Consider the following 23,799-nt stretch of genomic DNA (forward strand, 5'->3'; position numbering starts at 1 on the left):
AGTCTGTCTGACTGCCTCCCCGCTTCTAACTTTGGAAAAATACAAAAACAAACAAACAAACAAAAACAATCATGAGCCTTTCTGCCTATCACACTATCAGAAAGGTTGGTGACAGTCATCACTAGAAGTGTGTGGGGACATACGTTCTTGCAATGCTGGGGGTGGGAGTACAAACAGGCCTAACTTCTGTGAAAGGCAAAATGGCAAATTCAATCAAAATATAAAGGTGTGAACCAGCAGTGAGCATCTAGAATTTTATCCAAGAGGAATATGAGAGATGTCTACAAAGATGCCTGCACAGACTGATCCTAACACAGGTGCAATTGTTTGCCGCTGAATATCTACCTCCTCTTTTCTAACAGAATTCCACCTTTTAGCAAGGATCTGGCAAAAAGGCTACAGTTTACAAAACCTCCTTGCAGCTAGATGTTGAGAAGAACTAGGCCCTGGCCAGTTGGCTCAGTGGTAGCATATCAGCCTGGCTTCTGGATGTCCTGGGATCGATTTCTGGTCAGGGAATACAGGAGAAGTGACCATCTGCTTCTCTACCCCATCCTCTTCCCCTTCACTCTCTCTGTCTCTCTTCTGCTCCTACAGCCATAGCTCAACTGGTTCAAGCATATCGGCTCCAGATGCCGAGATGGCTTAGTGGAACCTCTGCCTCAGGTGCTAAAAATAGTTCAGTTGCAAGCATGGCCCCAGACCCAGACAGGGGTTGCTGGGTGGATCCCAGTCAGGGCTCATATAGGAGTCTCTCTCTATCTCCCCTCCTCTCACTTGAAAGAGAGAGAGAGAGAAAGAGAGAGAAGAACTAAATTTTGATTGAGGAGAAATAATTGGAAGTTTTTTGTATAACTTCCAGAAAATGGAAGCTCCAGAAAATGGCAGCTCAGGCCTTTTAACTTCTTGTTCCTCTTTCCTTCTCTTTTACTGCTTGGATCATTAAAAATCTAGCAGCCAACTTAAACCACTATAGTAATTCCTGGAAGCGGTACCCCACCTAACCACAGAGTGAAACATGAGATGGAGGCCTCAGCATCCTTTGACTGCTACTCCACACCTCCACCTTGTGCAAGAGAAATACGGCAGTTCATGAGACTGGGCCCTTAACATGTGAAGCCTGCTAACCCCAGGAGTTAGTATCACTATTGTGGGACACCTGGCTGGTATCACAAAATTGGTATGGAAAACAACTTGCATTTGCTGTCAGAGAAAAACAACACAGTTAGTGTTAGAAATGGTGTCAGAAAAAAAGACCTATCTGTATAGTTACTAGAAAATTTTAAATTACATTTGCAGTTTTCATTAGACTTCTATTGGCCAGCAATGATCCAGACAGAGTAGTAATGTATAATGACACAAAAAAATGACCATGCTATTTCATGAAGAATAAAAACCACAAGGTAAAAAGCATGAATGCATAGGATGTTTATATCCTAGTATGGGATCATATTGAAGTTAACTATAGATCATTTGAAGTTAACTATAGTTCTGTTTTACAACAAATAATAAACACCTACTAATCTTTATGATCAGCACTAACCCTCAAAAGCATCTTAATTGTGGGATAACATTCTGGGGCTCACCTGCATGAGAACACTCACAGGTCCCAGGACTATTAACACAAGTATTTTCCCATGCTCTGTGCCTTGAAAATTAAGGAAAATTCTATATCTCAAATCTTTCACTAGTTAGTTAATCCAAGAATACAGCTTAATTTCCATGCAAAATGAAAAGGTGTTGAATGAGGAAAAGGAAAGAATAAACAACAAACACTAACCTCCAGGTAGGTTCTGGGAACAAGACCTTTGTTTCCTTTGGCATTCTTAGCCATCCACCAACCATCAGGGGTTTTTTCAATTATAAGCAGAATTTCCCCTTTCTTAAAGCAAAACAAAGTAAATTTTTTTAAATAAAATTTTACCCCAACACAGAAATTATCAACATTAAAACTATTTTTTAAATATAATGAAGTATAAAAATCATATGATACTTCAATACATGCAGAAAAAAGCATTTGACAAAATCCAGCACCCATTTACAATAAAAACTCTCAGCAAAGTGGGAATAGAGGGAACATACCTCAAAATAATAAAGGCCATATATGACAAACCCATAGCTAACATCACTCAATGGGAAAAAAAACTAAAACCATTTCTCTTAACATCAGGAACAAGACAGGAATGTCCACTTTTACCACTCTTACTCAACATAGTACTGGAAGTATTAGTCATAGCTATAGAGAAGAAAAAGAAATAAAAGGCATCCACATTGGAAAGGAAGAAGGAAAACTGTCATTATGTCAGATGGTATGATACTGTGTATTGAGAACCCTAAAGATTCCACTAAAAAACTACTAAAAATGAAAAATAAATTCAGCAAAGTAGCAGGACATAAAATAAATATCCAGAAATCAGTTGCATTTTTACACAGTAATAATGATCTCTCAGAAAGGGAAACTAAGAAAACAACACCATTCAGTTACTTCAAAAAGAATAAAATACCTAGGAACAAATTTAACCAAGGAGGTAAAAGACATGTACTCAAAAAATTACAAGCAACTGAAGAAAGAAAATAAAGAAATACAAATAAATGGAAGCATATGCTGTGCTCATGGATAGGAAGAATTAACATCGTTAAAATGTTCATAATACTCAAACCAATCTGTAGATTCACTGTAACCTGCACCAAAATACCAATGGTATTTTTCACAGCACTGAACCAATAATCCCAAAATTTGTATGGAACTACAAAAGACTCTGAATACCCACAACAATCTTGAGGGGGTAAAAAAGTCAGAGAAACCTGATATCAAACTATACTACAAGGCTGTAGTAATCAAAATAGCATGATACTGGTACAAAAATAGTCACATATATCAATGGAACAGAGTGAAGAGTCCAGAAATAGCCCTATGACCATATGGTCAATTAATATATGACAAAGGAGGCAAGAGTGATGTTGGGAAAATTGGACAGATGTATACAAAAAATAAAACTAGACCACCTTCTTACTCCACATACAAAAATAAACTGAAAACAAATTAAAAGCTTAAATGTAAGACTCAAAACTATAAAACTACTAAAAGAAAACATAGGCAGTAAAATCACAGACATTTCTCTTAGCAATATATTATCTTTTCCTTTTTGGTAATTTTTCCATTGATTTGAGAGAGAGAGAGAGAGAGAGAGAAAGGGAGAGGGAAGGAGGAGAAAGAGAGGAAGAAAGAAAGAGAGAAGCATCAACTCATTGTTCCACTTAGTTGCTCCATTTAGTTGTGCACTCATTGGTTGTTTCTCATATGTGCTCTGACTGGGGATTGAACCTGCAACCTCGGCCCACCAGGTGATGCTCTATCTACTGAACCACCTGGCCAGGGCAGCAATATATTTTCTGATGTATTTCCTCAGCCAAAGAAAACAAAAGAAAAAATGAACAAAGGACCTACATCAAACTAAAAAGTTTTTTGCACAGCAAAGGAAACCTTCAAAAAAAGGAAAGACAACCTTCTGAATGGAGGAAGATAACTGCCAATAACACATCTAATAAGAGGTTAATATCCAAAGTTTGTAAATAATTCATACAATTTGACACCAAAAACAAAATCATATTAAAAAACGAGCATAGGACCTGACTATACACTTCTCCAAAAAGGACATACAGATGGCAAATAGACAGACATATGAAAAGATGCTCAATATCACCAATCATCAGAGAAATGCAAATTAAAACCACGATGAGCTATTACCTGTCTGTCAGAATGACTATCATCAATAATCAACAAACAATAAGTATTGGTGAGGATGTGGAGAAAAGGGAACCCTCATGTACTGTTGGTGGGAATGCAGCTGGTATAGCCACTATGAAAAACAGTATGGAAGGTCTTCAAAAAATTAAAGATGAAACTGCCTTATGAACCAACAATTCCACTTTGAGTACATATCCAAAGAAACCCAAAATATTAACTCAAAAAATTTATGCACCCTTATGTTCACTGCAGTGTTATTTACAATAGCCAAGATGTAGAAACAACCCAAGTACCCATCAGTAGACGAGTAGATAAAAAAAGTTGTGGTACATTTATTTACACAATGGAATACTACACAACCATTAAAAAGAATGGAATATTACCATTTGCAAGAGCATGGATGGACCTAGAAGATACAATGCTAAGTGAAATATGTCAGTCAGAGAATGACAAGTACCATATGATTTTACTCATATGTAGAATTTAAAGAACAAAATAGATAAGTAAAATCAAAACAGATTCATAGACAGAGAACAGACTGATGGTTGCTAGAGGGGGTTTGGGGGACAGGTGAAAAAAATGAAGGGATTAAGAAGTACAAAGCAATAGTTACAAACTAGTCACAAGAATATAAAGTGCAGCATAGGGACTGTAGTCAATAACAATGTAATAATTGTACAGTGTCAGGTGGGAACCTGATACATCAGGGTTGCCACTTTGTTAAGTATATGATTGACTGACCATGACGCTGTACATCTAAAATTAATACAAAATAATATTGAATGTAAACTGGTATTGAAAAATAAAATTAAAAGTCTTAAAAGGAATATAAGTAAATAAATAAAAAGTAGAAGGTATTACTCTTTTACCATTTTACTACCATGTAACTTTGATAACAGTTTCACATGATTATTGCTTATTAAATCATTAGTATCAGGCCTGACTGGTGGTGGTGAGGTGGATAGAGCATTAACCTGGGACACTGAGGTCCCAGGTTTGAAACCCCAAGGGCAATGGCTTGAGAGCAGGGTCACCAGCTTGAGTGTGGGATCGTCAACATAATTCCAAAGTCACTGGCTTGAAGCCCAAGATCACTGGCTTGAGCTCAAGGTCACTGACTTGGTCAAGGGGTCACTGGCTTGGCTGCAGTGACTTCCCTGGTCAAGTCATATTTGAGAAACAATCAACAAACAACTAAAGTGACACAACTACAAAGTTGATGCTTCTCATCTCTCCCTTCTAGTCTGTCTGCCTGTCTCTCTCTCACAAAGGAAGGAAGGAAAAAAGGAAGGAAGGAAGGAAGGAAGGAAGGAAGGAAGAAAGGAAGGAAGGAAGGAAGGAAGGAAGGAAGGAAGGAAGGAAGGAAGGAAGGAAGGAAGGAAGGAAGGAAGGAAAGGAGGGAGGGAGGGAGGAAGGGAGGGAGGGGAAGGGAAGGAAGAAAGGAAGGGCAGGAGGGAGGGGAAAAGAAAAAAGAAAAGAAAGGAAAGAGCATCAGAAATACGTAACACAGGTATACAGGTAGAGTCTCCTTATTCTGTATTCTGTTAGGTATGCAAATTGATCGTGAGGTCAGGCTCCAGTCTTGTTTCTACCTGCCTTAAATGTAAGATCCCCAGCCTGCTGAGCAGTAAAATCTCCAACAGCGGCATACTCTTTACTTGTCATTTGTTGCTGAGATTCCCTTTCCTGTTTCTGTTCCTTTTCCATTTCTTCTTCCTCCCCATCACTTTCTTCACTTTCTTCTTTGTCATCATCGTCTTCTTCATCTTCTTCATCAAAATCATCATCTTCCTCTCTTTTAGTAAGTGCCTCAATTCTGCAAAAAAAAAAAAAAAAAATCTATGACAAGGATCACCTGAAGTAACCTTTATGAACAAATTAAGTATGAGTACTTCTATACATAGAACTGGCCCACATTTGGAACTGGCAAATAAAGGAAATAAGGGGAAAGCCCAGCTAGTGGTTTCCACCATCTAGCTAAGAGCAGGGGACTTGAGGGACTGAGTGGGAAAGAAGTTATATCTGAGGGAGCTGAGTGTCAGGGTAGAGCATGTGCTGGACTAGAGGCTAAGAGACGTGTATTCTAGTCTTGGATTCATCCACCCAGCAAACGCGGCTTGCGCATTATTACCCTGTGCTTAGAGCACAGTCTCTGAGGTTAAATTCTGATTCTACCCCTTCTTGTTGAGTAAAAGCTGTAATTTACAGACAGCAGGCTCCTTTTAAGCTCCCCAGTTCTCATCGGTAACATGGAGATAACAATAGCACCTGCCTCAAGAGGATTAGATAGATGGGTTACCAACCCAAAGTGTTTGGAACTGTGTATGCCACACAGCAAGCCTTTACAAAAGTCAGCTCTGCTGATGATGGTCCATGTTTGACACAGGGGCTACAAAGGTAAACCAGACACAATGTTCTATCCTCAAGAAGCTTACAATGAGACAATCTAGAAAATGGGTAATTACACTATTGTTCAAACAGGTAATAGAGTGGGGGTACAGGGTACTAAGGACACACAAGAGCGACTGAACCTAGACTGCTTGGGTGGGATCAGGGAAGACTCAGAATTAGGTCTTGAGAGATGAGCTGGAGTCAGGTAAAAGGAAGAAGCAAGGACAGGGAGGGAACGGAGAATGGAGTGCGGGGAGGGCAGGGTCTGCTCTGCACTTCAGAAAGACACGACAATGTGGGCAACAGACTGGTAGAAGGGCTGAAGGAAAGGTGGCCATAAAGAGTGACACCTGACAACAGTATGAACTAAGGAAGCAGCATCAGGGAGGAAGAGAAAGACGTGTCAGAAAGGTCTGAAGGAGGTAAAATGGAAGGTGAGGGAAGAGGGAGCACTCAAATAATACTGGCTGGGGTAAATCACTGAATCTCTCTGAGCTTTATTTATTCGTTCAACACTCAGCAAAGTCATCAGTCACTGACAGGGCACCTACTGTGTGATGGACACTATGCACCAGACTCTACAACAATCCAGAAGTCTTTGCTCTGGTACAGCTCACATTAGAGAAGCTCACCTTTGAAATGGAGTCATTTTAAGGATTTCATTTTATCAAGGTTTTTTTTTAGCTACTCCTTTATCTTATTTTGGAGTGATTGCTCTAGGTATGACAATATGTATCCCTAACTTACCTCATATTAACCTGAATATTATATTTCACCAAAACTGAAAGAATTTTCAGATGGTATGATTCCATGTACCTTGCCGGCCCTTTTAGCCATTCCTGTTCCTCTGTGGTCATATCTACTTCTATATAGAGTTGATTCTCTTTATTTGCAGATTCCATATTTATAGTAAATTAATTTACTTGCTAAAATTAATCTGAAACCCCAAATCAATACATGGAGTGCTTTGTGGCCATTCACAGATGTATGCAAAGCAGCAAAAACCTGAGTTGCTCGATACACACGCTCACAGCTGAGGCTGAACAAGGTGACACCTGCCTTCTTTTTTCAGCCCTCCTACTGAAATCAGGTTTCCTTTACACAGTCTATTTAGTGCCACAGATTTTGCATCTTTGTGCTTTTGTTGGTAATTCTGCCATTTAAAGTGGCGCTAAACAACTGCTGAAGTGCTGGGCTGTGTTCCTACAAAGATGAGAAGGAGGAAGTGTGAGATCCCATGGGAAAGTAAAGAGGGGAAGTCAGAATTGTCTAATTTTGCCCTCAGGTGACTGACCATCTACTTGGGGAAACAATGGCAGAGCTCTGAAAAGCTAACTAAACAAACATGTGAAAATGTATGAAAATAAAGATGCTGTCTTTAATGTCAATGCTCACATGTAAGAAGAAAGTTATTTAGATCATCTACTTGCATATTTCCTCCTTTTATAAATATTCTTTAAAAATTGGAGGCAGAAACATGCACTGTTCTCTACTGGAGTGGATGTTAGTAATTGTCTTTGTAAAGTAGAAAGAAATCCTGATGGTCTATACAGGGGTAGTCAACCTTTTTATACCTACTGCCCACTTTTGTATATGTTAGTAGTAAAATTTTCTAACCGCCTACCGGCTCCACAGTAATGGTGATTTATAAAGTAGGGAAGTAACTTTACTTTATAAAATTTATAAAGCAGAGTTACAGCAAGTTAAAGCATATAATAATAATAATTACTTACCAAGTACTTTATGTCAGATTTTTGCTAAGTTTGGCAGAATAAATCTTTATAAAACAACTTACTATAGTTAAATCCATCTTTTTATTTATACTTTGGTTGCTCCGCAACCACCCACCATGAAAGCTGGAGCGCCCACTAATGGGCGGTAAGGACCAGGTTGACTACCACTGGATACAAACCCAAGCTGTGGGAAGCAGAAAGGATAAGGCTAACTATTCAGACTCTTCAAATGCTGTTCCCTTATTTTTATACTGTATTCTGGTCAAATAAGGACACAGGTACAAGGACATAGGTATAAGAACTCTAAAATTTTCACTGATTTCCAGTACTCAGAATGACAAAGTAGCTGGTATTGGACTTAACCTTCTAACCAGAAACAGCAACAAAATCTGGACCAATATACAAAATGGCTGTTGGATGTCACTGGACATCAACCGAGCAGGACTGGGGTCCTTTACATCTTGCCAGGGCTTTCATTCTACTGTGCTCATTAAACTAATGTTTACTGACTATCCTGATACCACCACTTGTTTGTATCTGTCCTGTTGTGTGTCTGCATCCTGCGTGAAACGTGAAAACTGCTGGTGACCAAATGTCCGAAGGAAGGAAGGAAGATGCATACTCAGTTCTATTTTCACTATTTACAGACACAGCAAGTTCCTGAAGTTGGTGAGTCAGCTTATCCAAAAGATTGAGCTCCTCCTCCTTTTTCTGGTGATAGTTCCCAACAGGAGCAGGTTCATCAGCCTAGGAGAAAACATGAGTCCCATTACACTGAAAATTTTGTTTCTTATTGTAATAGGCAGACAGGCACGTGCAGAGCAAGGACTATAGGCCAGGCACAGGCGGTCCAGGGTGCAAAGCCCCATGGGCCTAGCAATGGGCTAAACGGGGAGGACAAGGATCTTGCCCCTAGAGTGACCTTTCCTCCCCTGGCATGTTGCTAGTCATGTGGGTTAAACCCTATTAGCATGGGGAATGGACAAGGGGTCCAGAGAATAGCCCCTGCAGAAGAATGTATAACTTCTGTCAACTGTACTAAAAACTGTTTTATGCTTTCTGTAGACATAGAAACAAATTGCAACATCACCAATACTGTATCTTTTGTCTTGGGTCACATTAAATTACCTGCAGAATGGTTTTTAATACGTAGAAGGGCAGTTTATTCCTATGTTCCAGCAAAACAGTTCTGGGGGACCATGCTCTCTTTTAAAACTGAGTGTTTATGCCTCAGAAGCCCCACACTACCTGGGCTCCATGGGAACTCTCCCTTGCACTGGATTGTAACCGTGATTTGCACCTTTTAACCCATCGAACATAATTTTAACTATATTTGAAATGCCAGTCATGGTAACCTCCTGGCTGTGTAGTATTACTGGCTTAGAGAGCATCTATTGTTTTCATTCTTTTTATCTTTTCCAGTATCATAGTTTGTTATTACATACAATGTGACCCTTACGTGAATCTGCTGTAAGTGTATTCCTAAACCCCATATGAGACTTTCAAATGCCAAGATACATGCTCAATAGCAAATGCTTACTTCCATATAAAACTACAGTAATCTTACAGAAATAAGATAATTAAAACTAACAGTGGGGAATGACAGAGGAACTCTCGAGTTTAAAATTTTAGCTTTGCCTGGCCTGTGGTGGCACAGTGGATAAAGTGTCAACCTGGAATGCTGAGGTCAACGGTTCGAAACCCTGGGCTTGCCCGGTCAAGGCACATATGGGAGTTGATGCTTCCTGCTCCTTCCCCCTTCCCTCTCTCTCTCTCTCAAATGAATAAATAAAATTTAAAAAATAAATAAAATAAAACTTTAGCTTTATCATAGTTAATAGGCTTAATGGTTGACACTTATAGTTTAGTCTTAATTGATGGGCTTATGGATTAACACATGTAAAAGTTTATTGTTTTAGGAGGCCTGCATGCAATTAATCAGACCTAGCCAGGCACTGGGAGGTCTGCAAATAATTTAACCCTTTGTTTGTCAAGAGGACTGCAATCAATCAAAGTAACTTCTGCAGAATGATGAACTAGAACCTGTTTCCAGGAGGCTTAGAAGCAATAAACCTTCTTCTCTGAACCATGATTCCCAAAACAATTAACCTTTTAAATTCCAAACCCCTTACCCATCCCTTACTTCTTACAACAAGGCCAGCTTGAGATGAGATGTTAAGACAGTTTTTAGGGTACATAACTCGCTGTCTTCGAAGATAACTAGCCATAAACAGCCCATAAAGATTCAATTTGTGCTGTGTGAGTAACAGGAAGCACAAATGCTGATCTGGTTTCAGTATTATCTTTCTTTTGAAAGAAAACTCTAATAACTGGTAAAAGACAAAGTAAATATCAGTGTAAGACTAGGCCTGCCTTAGAGAAGATGAAAAGAAATGTAGATGATTATGTTGGAATGTAAACCAAATGAAAAATGAAATTATAAGTTTTTTGGGTTTTGTTTTCTTCCCATGCTAGGTATTGCAGATGCTCTGTAGTTGGTAAGGGCCACATTCTGGGCAGAGAGTGGCTTTGGTCATAGAGACAGGCCTCTGTCCCATGTGCTGCCCCTTCCTGGCAGTGAGATGCTGGGAATGCTGCTCCACTCTGGGAGCCTGTTTCCTCGTCTGGAAAAGAGGGGTAATTAGGTTTTCAAATGCAGGGTCAGTCTGCCTCCTAAATGAAAGTCTGTGTTACTGGAGAAATTCAGAAGAGACGCTAAGTCACGCATGTCTCAGGTGCAGCACAGGAGAGTCACACACAGGACATGACCTTCCGCTTGAAATGCTTGTGAGTCTTTGGCCCTGGTGGCTGAGGCTCAGGCTCAATGAAAAACTCCTGAAGGGATTGACAGCCAAGAATAAGTTCTGGTTCCTTCTATTTCTGCAGAGTCAGGATATCAGAGCTGCCACTGACACAAGCAGCTTCTTTACCACTCTTGCTCAGGGTGGGTCACCACAATGTAATTCAGAGTAAAACAATCCTAAACTGCAGAACTTACACATGCAAAAATGAAAATAGCTTCTTCCAGACTTTGAGTCCTCAGTGCTGGGGGAACATTTGTAGCACTTGGAGCCCAGGCCTCGCTGCTCCCAAGCTCACACCCAGGAGGCCTGTGGGGGGTCAGCACTGCACGCAGTCCAACTCCATCACAGACACAAACCAAGGAACTTCCCCACTCAGGAATTCCTACTTAGTGAAAACCGATTGTCTGCAATATGGTTAACCATAATACTTACTTTTTTTAATTTTTGAAGAGTATTTTTATTTTCATCAATAGCTTGTTTTAATTGGATACACCTAAGTTGTTAAAAAGAAAGAAAAAAATACTGATTTTTCTATTGTCAGAACCAGAAAGTTATTTTGTAAAACCAGACATGTCTTTAAGCAGGTGAGGCAGTTTAAGCAGACAAGGCAATCGCATGGGTTATATCTGAAAACACGCATGTCAACACTTTCCCACCCATTAGCCCAGGACGCTCACAGCCCAGTGCTGAGGGACACAGAAATGACAACCAAAGCCCAGAAAGCCTAAGTGGCTCCAGGTTAAGGGACCTGCCTCTGAATTAAGAAAAGCACCAGACTTGAAAACGCTTCTCCCACTTCAAAAGCCAACACCTAGGACCTCGCCAAGAAGACACCCTAAGAATGACGATAATGGCTAAACGGTATTGTATTGTGCACCCAGCGGGATGCTATGCAGTTTCCAGACACCGCCTCATTCGAGCCTCAGAACCATCCTTCCTCCAGATGGAGAAAGTGAGGCTCTAATAGGTGAGCATGGCCAGGAAATGGAGGAGCAACCACACAGAAGCAGAATAGTAGAAAAACCACTCTGCAGCGGCCTCTTCCTACCACAATGCATGCCCCCTTTGAACTTGGCCTGTCATTTGCCTACAGTGTTTTAGTTACTCCATAGACAACTGATATCATTTAGCTTAAGTCTTAGACACCCAAATGAAAAGTATAAGAATGACCAAAAATAAGCTATAGCTGGGGCTTGCTTTAGATATATTAAGTTATGCTATTCTTATTATATTTTACTATATGAATTAAATCATATCTATAGCATCTAAGCTGTAAAAAGAAATCACTCTTAAGGCAATGTAAGGTCTTTCTATTATTTAGGGAGAGAGTAAATATATTGATTTAGTTTAAGGCCCTTTTATAATAAGTCTTTGACTTTGAAGAAAAGTCTGTTTCTAAAGAGCCTGACCACTTTCCTTTCTCTAACCTCACCCCCTCTGCTCTCCCTCCTCACCAAAGGACTCTTCTCTAAAAAATTCCTGATGACAACAGGAGATTATAGGTGCTAAAGAACCTTCCTATACACCAGGGTTACAGCCTACCTATTCTGGCACTTGGGGCTCCTCAGGCTAAAGGCTCATTCACAGTCCCTTGCAAATCCCTGCCCACATACACAGAACTTCATTCTCATTCCGGAGGTAGTATCAGTAGGAAAGAGAACTGTATATACAATAGTAGAGAAACCCATGACGGCTCTCTAGAATAACCAACTAGTCCCTCATTCTTAAATTAAAAAATGGACAACCCAAAGACTATTGGACATAACAAAGAAAACCAGCAACATAGAAAATAAAATTTAAGACCAACCAACCTTAAACAGATAAATAATCTGAGCCCAGAGGAACCAACAACAACTCAGAGAACAGAAGAAAACTTTTTAAAAAAAATCTCCTAAGCATGAAAGAAGTAAGAAGATAATATAAAAACAGGAACATGATGCTAGGAAAAAAGAACAATTAAAGAACGAGAAAAAATACTTGTAAGTTACCAATATGTCTGCTGAAATTAAACATTCACACAGAAAGTTAAAAAAAAAAAAAAACTCAAGAGACCTTTCTGGGTGAAAACAAGAAGCTAAAGAAACAAAAACTATTAATGGGGAGATAAAAGAGCAAGAGAACAACCCAGCAAGTTCAAGACCTGACTCAAAAGTGTTTCAGGAATAAAAACACAAATGTAAAAAACTTATTTTTTAACAGAAAGAAAATCTCCCAGAGAGCATAAGAGACATGAGTTTTCAAACTGAAAAGACGCACTGAGTGTTGAGCAAGATAAAAATGACAAAAACATTGTGATAAAATTTTCAAACACCAAGGCTGAAGAGAAAAGTCCCAAACAGGTCAGCTAGAAAGGGATGGTCATCAAACTTAGCATCACTGGGTGCAAAGAAACCAGACAATATCTTTAAAGGTTTAAGTAGAATTATTATCAAACATAAGGGCTAAAATATGTTTTCAGCCATGAAAATCAAAATGTGAATTTTTAAAATGACAGTGAAGAGACCTTTTTATACACAGAGAAGACTATTTCTTTCATGATTGTTTGATTAATTCAAATCGCTTGACCTAAATTCCTTAAAACAATCAATCCTACCAAAAAATGTAGTTGATAAAATTCCTTTAGATATTTTTAAATCCATATAAATTTAATTTTGCTTTTAAGTACTTTTAATGCCTGACTCAAGTAAAAATTTTTGAAATGATTCTAAAGAATCGTTTAAACTAGTAGAATGAATCTCATGTACTTTTGAAAAATGTTATAAACACTTTAAGTACCCCAAACAATTATCTTAATGATTTCCTAAACTTAATACAAAGTACTAATAATCTAAATCAATTTAGTTTATCGTGACTATATAATTTTAAATTCTTCCAGGTATTTAAAAAAAAAGTCAAAACAAAATAAAAACCTTACCCACAGAGAACAGTTTTCCTACCTTAAGGGAATTGGAACTGTTAATAGACAGAGATTTCTGACCAGGTCACAGGATCTGGGGTTACACAGGCCAAGGGCCCACCATAATCCTGCCTAACCACCTGTGTTCCCTCCGAGCAGTTATTATAGTTGCTGTCAAAATGGCTAGTCCACATTTTTAGGTTCAGGGTAGTTTCTCATAGATCCAAGTTATACCATGATGTCTTTCTTCCATTGGTGTTCAATGGACCAAACACTGCATCTCCAGTGCAACTTCAGTGATGTTCCTTCTCTTGGTTGAATGAAATCTGTATTTCTATCGAATATCATGGATACAAAAGAAAGAGAGGTAACACAGCTAGATGAGGAAAAATCTATGGAGAAAAAATTTAATATATTGGAAACCTTGGAGCTAAATGACAGAGAATTCAAGATAGAAATCCTAAAAATACTCAGAGATATACAAGAAAACACAGAAAGGCAATTTAGGGAGCTCAGAAAACAACTCAATGAACACAAAGAATATATGTCCAAGGAAATTGAAACTATAAAAACAAATCAAACAGAGATGAAAAACTCAATTCACGAGCTGAAAAACGAAGTAACAAGCTTAGCTAATAGAACAGGTCAGATAGAAGAGAGGATTAGTGAAATAGAAGACAAGCAACTTGAGGCACAACAGAGAGAAGAAGAAAGAGACTCAAAAATTAAAAAAAATGAGATAGCCCTACAAGAATTATCTGACTCCATCAAAAAGAATAACATAAGAATAATAGGTATATCAGAGGGAGAAGAGAGAGAAAATGGAATGGAGAACATACTCAAACAAATAATAGATGAGAACTTCCCAAGCCTGTGGAAAGAACTAAAGCCTCAAGTTCAAGAAGCAAACAGAACTCCAAGTTTTCTTAACCCCAACAAACCTACTCCAAGGCATATCATAATGAAATTGACACAAACCAACAGCAAAGAAAAAATTCTCAAGGCAGCCAGGGAAAAGAAGAATACAACATATAAAGGAAGGCCCATTAGATTATCATCAGATTTCTCAGCAGAAACTCTACAAGCTAGAAGAGAGTGGACCCCAATATTTAAAGTCCTGAAAGAGAGGAACTTTCAGCCACGAATACTATACCCATCAAAGCTATCCTTCAAATATGAAGGAGAAATAAAAACATGCACAGATACAGAAAAGATGAGGGAATTTATCATCAGAAAACCCCCACTCCAGGAATTACTAAAGGGGGTTCTCCAATCAGATACAAAGAACAAAAAAAAACAGAGCCACAAGTAAAAGCTCCAAGAAGAACACAATAAAACCAAATTTAAACTGTGACAACAACAAAAAGAAAGAGGGGGAGAAGATGGAGATTAACAGTAGCAAAGGACGATGGAGTGCAAAAGTACTCACAAAATAGTTCGCTACAATGAACAGGGTAGGGACCCTTTTCATTATTCAAAGGTAACCACCATTGAAAAAACCACCACAGAAGCACATGAGATAAAAAAGATAGCAACAGTGGAAAGATGTATGGAATTCAACCAAATAAAAACAAAAGATAGAAAAACAAAAGAGAAGAATCAAACAAGACACAAAACTAACAGAAAGCAAGATATAAAATGGCAATAGGGAACTCACAAGTATCAATAATTACACTAAATGTAAACGGATTAAACTCACCAATAAAAAGGCACAGAGTAGCAGAATGGATTAAAAAAGAAAATCCAACTGTATGCTGCCTACAGGAAACTCATCTAAGTAACAAGGATAAAAACAAATTCAAAGTGAAAGGCTGGAAAACAATACTCCAAGCAAATAACATCCAAAAAAAAGCAGGTGTAGCAATACTCATATCGGATAATGCTGACTACAAGACAGGAAAAGTACTCAGAGACAAAAATGGGCATTTCATAATGGCTAAGGGGACACTGAATCAAGAAGACATAACAATTCTTAATATATATGCACCAAACCAAGGAGCACCAAAATATATAAGACAGCTACTTATTGATCTTAAAACAAAAACTGACAAAAATACAATCATACTTGGAGACCTCAATACACCGCTGACGGCTCTAGATCGGTCATCCAAACAGAGAATCAACAAAGACATAGTGGCCTTAAACAAAACACTAGAGCACCTGGATATGATAGACATCTACAGGACATTTCATCCCAAAGTGACTGAGTATACATTTTTCTCCAGTGTACATGGATCATTCTCAAGAATTGACCATATGTTGGGCCACAAAAACAACATCAGCAAATTCAGAAAAATCAAAGTTGTACCAAGCATATTTTCTGATCATAAAGCCTTGAAACTAGAATTCAACTGCAAAAAAGAGGAAAAAAATCCCACAAAAATGTGGAAACTAAACAACATACTTTTAAAAAATGAATGGGTCAAAGAAGAAATAAGTGCAGAGATCAAAAGATATATACAGACTAATGAAAATGACAATACGACATATCAGAATCTATGGGATGCAGCAAAAGCAGTGATAAGAGGGAAGTTCATATCACTTCAGGCATATATGAACAAACAAGAGAGAGCCCAAGTGAACCACTTAACTTCCCACCTTAAGGAACTAGAAAAAGAAGAACAAAGACAACCCAAAACCAGCCGAAGAAAGGAGATAATAAAAATCAGAGCAGAAATAAATGAATTAGAGAACAGAAAAACTATAGAAAAAATTAATAGAACAAGGAGCTGGTTCTTTGAAAAGATCAACAAAATTGACAAACCCTTGGCAAGACTTACCAAGGAAAAAAGAGAAAGAACTCATATAAACAAAATCCAAAATGAAAGAGGAGAAATCACCACGGACACCGTAGATATACAAAGAATTATTGTAGAATACTATGAAAAACTTTATGCTACTAAATTCAACAACCAGGAAGAAATGGATAAATTCCTAGAAAAATACAACCTTCCTAGACTGAGTCAAGAAGAAGCAGAAAGCCTAAACAGACCTATCAGTAGAGAAGAAATAGAAAAAAACATTAAAAACCTCCCCAAAAATAAAAGTCCAGGCCCTGACGGCTATACCAGCGAATTTTATCAAACATTCAAAGAAGACTTGGTTCCTATTCTACTCAAAGTCTTCCAAAAAATTGAAGAAGAAGCAATACTTCCAAACACATTTTACGAAGCCAACATAACCCTCATACCAAAACCAGGCAAGGATGGCACAAAAAAAGAAAACTACAGAGCAATATCTCTAATGAATACAGATGCTAAAATACTAAACAAAATACTAGCAAATCGAATACAACAACATATTAAAAAAATAATACATCATGATCAAGTGGGATTCATCCCAGAATCTCAAGGATGGTTCAACATACGTAAAACGGTTAATGTAATACACCATATCAACAAAATAAAGAACAAAAACCACATGATCTTATCAATAGACGCAGAAAAGGCTTTCGATAAAATACAACACAATTTTATGTTTAAGACTCTCAACAAAATGGGTATAGAAGGAAAATATCTCAACATGATAAAGGCCATATATGATAAACCATCAGCTAACATCATATTAAATGGCACTAAACTGAAGGCTTTCCCCCTTAAATCAGGAACAAGACAGGGTTGTCCACTCTCTCCACTCTTATTTAATGTGGTACTAGAGGTTCTAGCCAGAGCAATCAGACAAGACAAAGAAATAAAAGGCATCCATATCGGAAAAGAAGAAGTAAAGGTATCACTTTTTGCAGATGATATGATCCTATACATCGAAAACCCCAAAGAATCCACAAAAAGACTACTAGAAACAATAAGCCAATACAGTAAGGTCGCAGGATACAAAATTAACATACAGAAGTCAATAGCCTTTCTATATGCCAACAATGAAACAACTGAGAAGGAACTCAAAAGAATAATCCCCTTCACGATTGCAACAAAAAAAATAAAATACTTAGGAATAAACATAACAAAGAATGTAAAGGACTTATATAATGAAAACTATAAACCATTGTTAAGGGAAATTGAAAAAGATATAATTAGATGGAAGAATATACCTTGTTCTTGGCTAGGAAGAATAAATATAATCAAGATGGCTATATTACCCAAAGCAATATACAAATTTAATGCAATTCCCATCAAACTTCCAATGACATTTTTTAAAGAAATAGAGCAAAAAATCATCAGATTTATATGGAACTATAAAAAACCCCGAATAGCCAAAGCAATCCTAAAGAAAAAGAATGAAGCTGGGGGCATTTCAATACCTGACTTCAAACTCTATTATAGGGCCACGACAATCAAAACAGCATGGTATTGGCAGAAAAATAGACACTCAGACCAATGGAACAGAATAGAAAGTCCAGAAATAAAACCACATATATATAGTCAAATAATTTTTGATAAAGGGGCCAACAACACACAATGGAGAAAAGAAAGCCTCTTCAATAAATGGTGCGGGGAAAACTGGAAAGCCACATGCAAAAGAATGAAACTGGACTACAGTCCCTCCCCCTGTACAAAAATTAACTCAAAATGGATCAAAGATCTAAACATAAGACCTGAAACAATTAAGTACATAGAAGAAGACATAGGTACTAAACTCATGGACCTGGGTTTTAAAGAGCATTTTATGAATTTGACTCCAATGGCAAGAGAAGTGAAGGCAAAAATTAATGAATGGGACTACATCAGACTAAGAAGTTTTTGCTCAGCAAGAGAAACTGATAACAAAATAAACAGAAAGCCAACTAAATGGGAAATGATTTTTTCAAACGACAGCTCAGATAAGGGCCTAATATCCAAAATATACAAAGAACTCATAAAACTCAACAACAAACAAACAAACAATCCAATAAAAAAAATGGGAAGAGGATATGAATAGACACTTCTCCCAGGAAGAAATACAAATGGCCAACAGATATATGAAAAGATGCTCATCTTCTTTAGCTATTAGAGAAATGCAAATCAAAACGGCAATGAGATACCACCTCACACCTGTTCGATTAGCTGTTATTAGCAAGTCAGGTAACAGCAAATGTTGGAGAGGCTGTGGAGAAAAAGGAACCCTCATACACTGTTGGTGGGAATGTAAAGTAGTACAACCATTATGGAAGAAAGTATGGTGGTTCCTCAAAAAACTGAAAATAGAACTACCTTATGACCCAGCAATCCCTCTACTGGGTATATATCCCAAAAACTCAGAAACATTGATACGTAAAGACACATGCAGCCCCATGTTTATTGCAGCATTGTTCACAGTGGCCAGGACATGGGAACAACCAAAAAGCCCATCAATAGATGACTGGATAAAGAAGATGTGGCACATATACACTATGGAATACTACTCAGCCATAAGAAATGATGACATCGGAACATTTACAGCAAAATGGTGGGATCTTGATAACATGATACGAAGCGAAATAAGTAAATCAGAAAAAAACAGGAACTGTATTATTCCATACGTAGGTGGGACATAATAGTGAAACTAAGAGACATTTATAAGAGTGTGGTGGTTACGGGGGGGAGGAGGGAATGGGAGAGGGATAGGGGGTGGGGAGGGGCACAAAGAAAACAAGATAGAAGGTGACAGAGGACAATCTGACTTTGGGTGGTGGGTATGCAACATAATTGAACGACAAGATAACCTGGACTTGTTATCTTTGAATATATGTATCCTGATTTATTGATGTCACCCCATTAAAAAAATAAAATTATATATATAAAAAAAAAAAAAAAAGAAATCTGTATTTCTTAGCAAACTTAAAACATTTTTATTGCCTTTCACTTTAATGTCTTATAGAAAAGTAATGTTAGACAAATTAACCACTGTGAACCTTGGTCTTCTCATGTTGTTAATGTGAAAATTAAATAAGAAAATGTTTTTTGTACAGATCACACTGCTTGGTACATACAGAGTACAAAATAATTTAAGTTGCCTCTTTTTAACATTTGTAATTCTCAATTTAATCTTATCATTACAGTATTTAGACCTGATATAGATAATAGTAAGAAATTTAAAAATACATTTTGTTAACTGTCATTGTTAACTCAGTATTATTTCTCATTACTATTTTGTCCTTTTAGAAATTATACTGATTTTAAAAAAAGGAAAGAATGCCTCAAATAGTTTCTATGCTATAAACATTACCTATTGAAGTATAAAAACAGTTCTTAGAAAGCTTATAAAACTTAATATGCTTTACCTTTGGTAAATATCTCGTCTTTTACTGGCTTCTAGAACTCCTTTCAATTGACTCTCAGAAAGCAAACTATCAACCTATAATAAACAGAGACTGTTTAAAATATCATATTCTTAAATACCATATACCCTTAGGAAATAAAATTTTAATCTTTCCCCAATGTTTTATAATGAACACATACAATAAATGAGCACCTATATACCCACTAGCTAGAGTCTACCATTAACATTTTATTAGTTAGACTTATTTGATTCATCTATTCATCAGTCCATTTTACTTTTTATGGATTTCAAAGTAAACTTCAATTATCAATACATTTCTAGCTATCTATCACTAACTACAGTTCAATATTTGGCACTAAATTTACATACAATGTAATACATCTTTATATTACAAATCTTAAATATACATTTGAATACACCTGTGTAAGCCAAACCCCATCAATATATAGAAAAGTACCATTACCCTAGAACATTCCCAGGAAATATGTACTCTTTTGTGTAGTCCTTTCACATAGCATGTTTTTGAGATACTGCCATATTGTTTGTTATATGTATCATTATTCCTTATTTCTGTATATTCATTATAAAAATATACCATGTTTGTTTATGCACATTCTTCTATCTTATACCTTGACTAAGTATTTTCTAAACACTACATGTAACATTGCCAGCATACCCACAAAAGAGCCACATACTTCTGTAGGGTTCTTTTCTATAAATGATACAAAAATAAAGTAGATGAAGAGAGAGAAATAAAAATTCACTAGTTTCTTCTCTACTCTTGCTATTCTGCATCTCTCTGGGTGTTACTACAGCATTCACACACCTGGTGACAGTCAGTCATCACAGGCATGAATGAGCTGTGCTTTTGTTCCCTGAACACCAAGTTGAAAATCTGGTCCAAGTTTTGCTTTATGTACTCTGTAGGGACAAGGAAGAATGAGCTCACACTTTATCAAAGAGCTCTTCCCAAATATTCAGGGTACTAAAGGCTCCTGAGCCAATTCTACTCCAGGTTGAACAATCCTTGTTAATAGTTTGTTTTGTTTGAGCTTTGTTTTAATATCAATGTTTGTAGTCTATGTCTCAAACTTTTCCTGGTTTTCCCAATATTGTACTAGATTATAATTAGATACAACCATATTAAACATCTAGCCAAAGCTCAACTTAAGTTAATGCTTCGTCAAGTTTTATTTTTATTTCTACCAGAGGAGCATTTTGTTTTTGTTGTACCACTATAATTCCAAGAAAGTCACTTAAGATATATTTATCTATCAAATCTTTGGTACTTTTTAAGTGAGACTCCAAAACTGTATAGGCCTGACCAGGCAGTGGCACAGTGGATAGAGCATCGGACTGGGATGCAGAGGACCCAGGTTCGAGACCCCGAGGTCACCAGCTTGAGTGCGGGCTCATCTGGTGTGAGCAAAAACTCACCAGCTTGGACCCAAGGTCCCTGGCTTGAGCAAGGGGTTACTCAGTCTGCTGAAGGCCCATGGTCAAGGCACATATGAGAAAGCAATCAATGAACTAAGGTGTTGCAACAAAAAAAATACTGATGATTGATGCTTCTCATCTCTCTCGGTTCCTGTCTGTCTGTCCCTCTCTCTGACTCTTGCTCTGTCTAAAAAAAAAAAAAAAAAAAAAAAAAAACAAGAAAAAAAAAACAAACAAAAAACATGAGCATTTAGTAAATCTCTTACCTGCCATAGATTATAATTTTATTTAGTGAAAACAACATTTGGTAAAAGATCAAATAAAAAATAAAAGTAAAATTATCAAAGTGAAATAGAAATTTCAGAAAATAAACAACTCCACTTTTAAACTTTTTAAAGTAATACATATTTGGTATTCAAATCATGAAAATATCAAAATGTATGGAGAGAAACAATAATCATCAGCACCCTACCATTTATAATCCTAGAATGTTTGCCATTTTTACACATATATAAAAAAATATTTATTGAAATACTGTATATTGAAATTTATATTTTTTTCTAAACTGACATTTTATTGCAAATATTTTCCCTAACACGTTAAAATCGCTAACAAAATTTTAATCGCAGTATTATGACCCATCCTAAGTTATGTATCCATTCCCCATTACTGATTCCCCATGCTGGACTTGTATCCAGTCTTTTCTATTATTAGTTAATACTGTAATGAACACTATTATACATTATCTGTCCCAACTTTTTAATTATTATGGGTGGTACATTCCTGGACTGTAATCATCCAGCCTAGGAGCATGAATATTTGCTACATCTTGCCCAACTGCTTTCCAGAAATGCTGTACCTTATACCTGGGAGCAGTGTAGCAGGTGCCTGTTTCATCACCCCCTTTGCAGTATTGAATTTTTTAAATGTTCGTGATAGCTTTCCTTTGCAATTACTTGATTATTTTTGAAGTTAACTTTTCTTATGTGTATTAGTTACTTGTACTTCTTCATCAGTTCAAGTCCTTTGCTCTTGCATATTAGGATTATTCTATAACTCTCCTATTTAACTTGAGTCCCAGTGAAGCAGTAACAGCCTCCACTGGAGGAAGGCTGGAGACACAGAGCTGGAGAGCGGAGAGTGGCGTTGGGTGCAGAGGTGGTTGGAAATGGTTACTGTTAAAACGTTGGATTTGGAGGTGCGGTGTTAGGTTCGCAGACTAAAATGTTAGGGCGAGGGCGCTCAGTCTAAGGTCACCATTCTGGGAGGTTGGGTCCCTGGGTTCGTGTTGGAGGGATGAGGGGTCAGAACCCGGGTTTGGTGAGAGAAGCTGGGAGGGGAGCGTAACAGCGGGGATGGTCCGTGGATCAGGGCAGCTCCAGGATTCCGGAGCCCAGCCTCGCCCCAGAAGAGCCCCGGTTGTCCCACGGCCCACACCCCAGGCCTCGAGGAACAGCCAGAGGTACCTGCTGCTTCAGCTCCTGGCTATTGCGATGCAGGGACTGCAGGGGGTCGCGCGGCCGCCTAGCCAGCATCTTCCTTCCGCGGGAGGCGGCTGCTGGTCGCCTGGGAAACCGCCTCTGCGGCCCCAGAGGATGACGACACCGGGTGACGCCATCAGCGCGCGGCCGCCTCACAACCCAATATTACGTGGACTGTACCCCCCAACTGCTGCAGACTCTGTACGCTTATGCTTCCTGAGCAGGTGGTCATCTCTTCCTGGCAATCCAAAGGCCTGGGTGGCGGTGGGGGGATTCTGACCGTGTCCAAAACTGCACGTCCCACAGTCCCGTAGTCTTGCTACATGCCTGCTGCAGGCCTGGGTGTTACTCCACTAGGTTTCTGATGCCAGTTTTGCTCACTAAACCAACGTTAAGATCCCATTTAATAAGGTGACCTATTAGGGAGGACTACCCCTTTAGGGAGGACAGTCCTTCTTTTGTAAGTTCCATCCTCCCTCAAAAAGTGTCCTCTATTATGTCCTCTTTTTTGATATTGGAGGACTAATCTGTAAATGTCCGTATTCGATTGATGCATGTGATGTGACATATTTGTATCTAAATGAGTATTTTTTCTTACAATTATTAAAAATTAATAGGCATGTAAGCATAATTACAATATAAAATATTACATGTTTTTATTATGCATTTATCATTATAGTGTATTATTGTTGCAATGAATAAAATGTTTTTATTTATGATATTGTTTTCTTCAATTTATTTTTGTCCTCCTTTTCATTGTAAAAAAGTTGGTCACCTTACATTTAAGCATCTTACACTCGTAAGTGCAAGTATATCTTTCCTCTATGGCCCTCATGGGATACACGGTTCTACTGCATAGTCTCCTTTCAAAAGGAGTTGTTTGCCGTTTGAAGTACTTACTAAGTTTCACTTCATTTTCTTCAGTTTTGTGAGGATGGTGATTATCTCCTACAGCAAGCCTGTGAGCAAATAATTAGGATCCCCGTTTTACATCTGCTCTCAGATTGTAATAACATCTTCCCAAGTGGGACTGGACCCTATAAATCCAATTCCCAAACTGTTCCCACTACACTGAATAAGACTGATGATCTGAGCTCACTTTCTAAATGACGAACTA

The 23,799-nt window shown here is 37.8% G+C and overlaps 1 protein-coding gene across 4 annotated transcripts in view; it reads right to left on the minus strand.

The window, feature by feature from the left end:
- NPHP1 (nephrocystin 1) overlaps positions 1-22,760 on the minus strand; it is a 63,741-nt gene extending 40,981 nt beyond the window's left edge. For 2 of the 4 annotated variants that reach the window (XM_066377546.1, XM_066377544.1), the window contains exons 1-6: positions 22,668-22,760; positions 19,766-19,839; positions 11,109-11,169; positions 8,495-8,619; positions 5,345-5,564; positions 1,781-1,882 (exon numbers count right to left, since the gene is read on the minus strand). In XM_066377546.1, coding sequence (XP_066233643.1) covers positions 1,781-1,882; positions 5,345-5,564; positions 8,495-8,619; positions 11,109-11,169; positions 19,766-19,839; positions 22,668-22,736 — 651 coding nt within the window. In that variant the 5' untranslated portion in view covers positions 22,737-22,760. Of the gene's footprint in view, positions 1-1,780; positions 1,883-5,340; positions 5,565-8,494; positions 8,620-11,108; positions 11,170-19,765; positions 19,840-22,667 lie in introns of all 4 variants that reach the window. The other 2 variants (XM_066377545.1, XM_066377547.1) reach the window with 2 other exon arrangements.
- Positions 22,761-23,799: the final 1,039 nt, after the last annotated feature.

The sequence above is a fragment of the Saccopteryx leptura genome, chromosome 3 (assembly GCF_036850995.1).
Source record: "Saccopteryx leptura isolate mSacLep1 chromosome 3, mSacLep1_pri_phased_curated, whole genome shotgun sequence".
Lineage (NCBI taxonomy): Eukaryota > Metazoa > Chordata > Mammalia > Chiroptera > Emballonuridae > Saccopteryx > Saccopteryx leptura.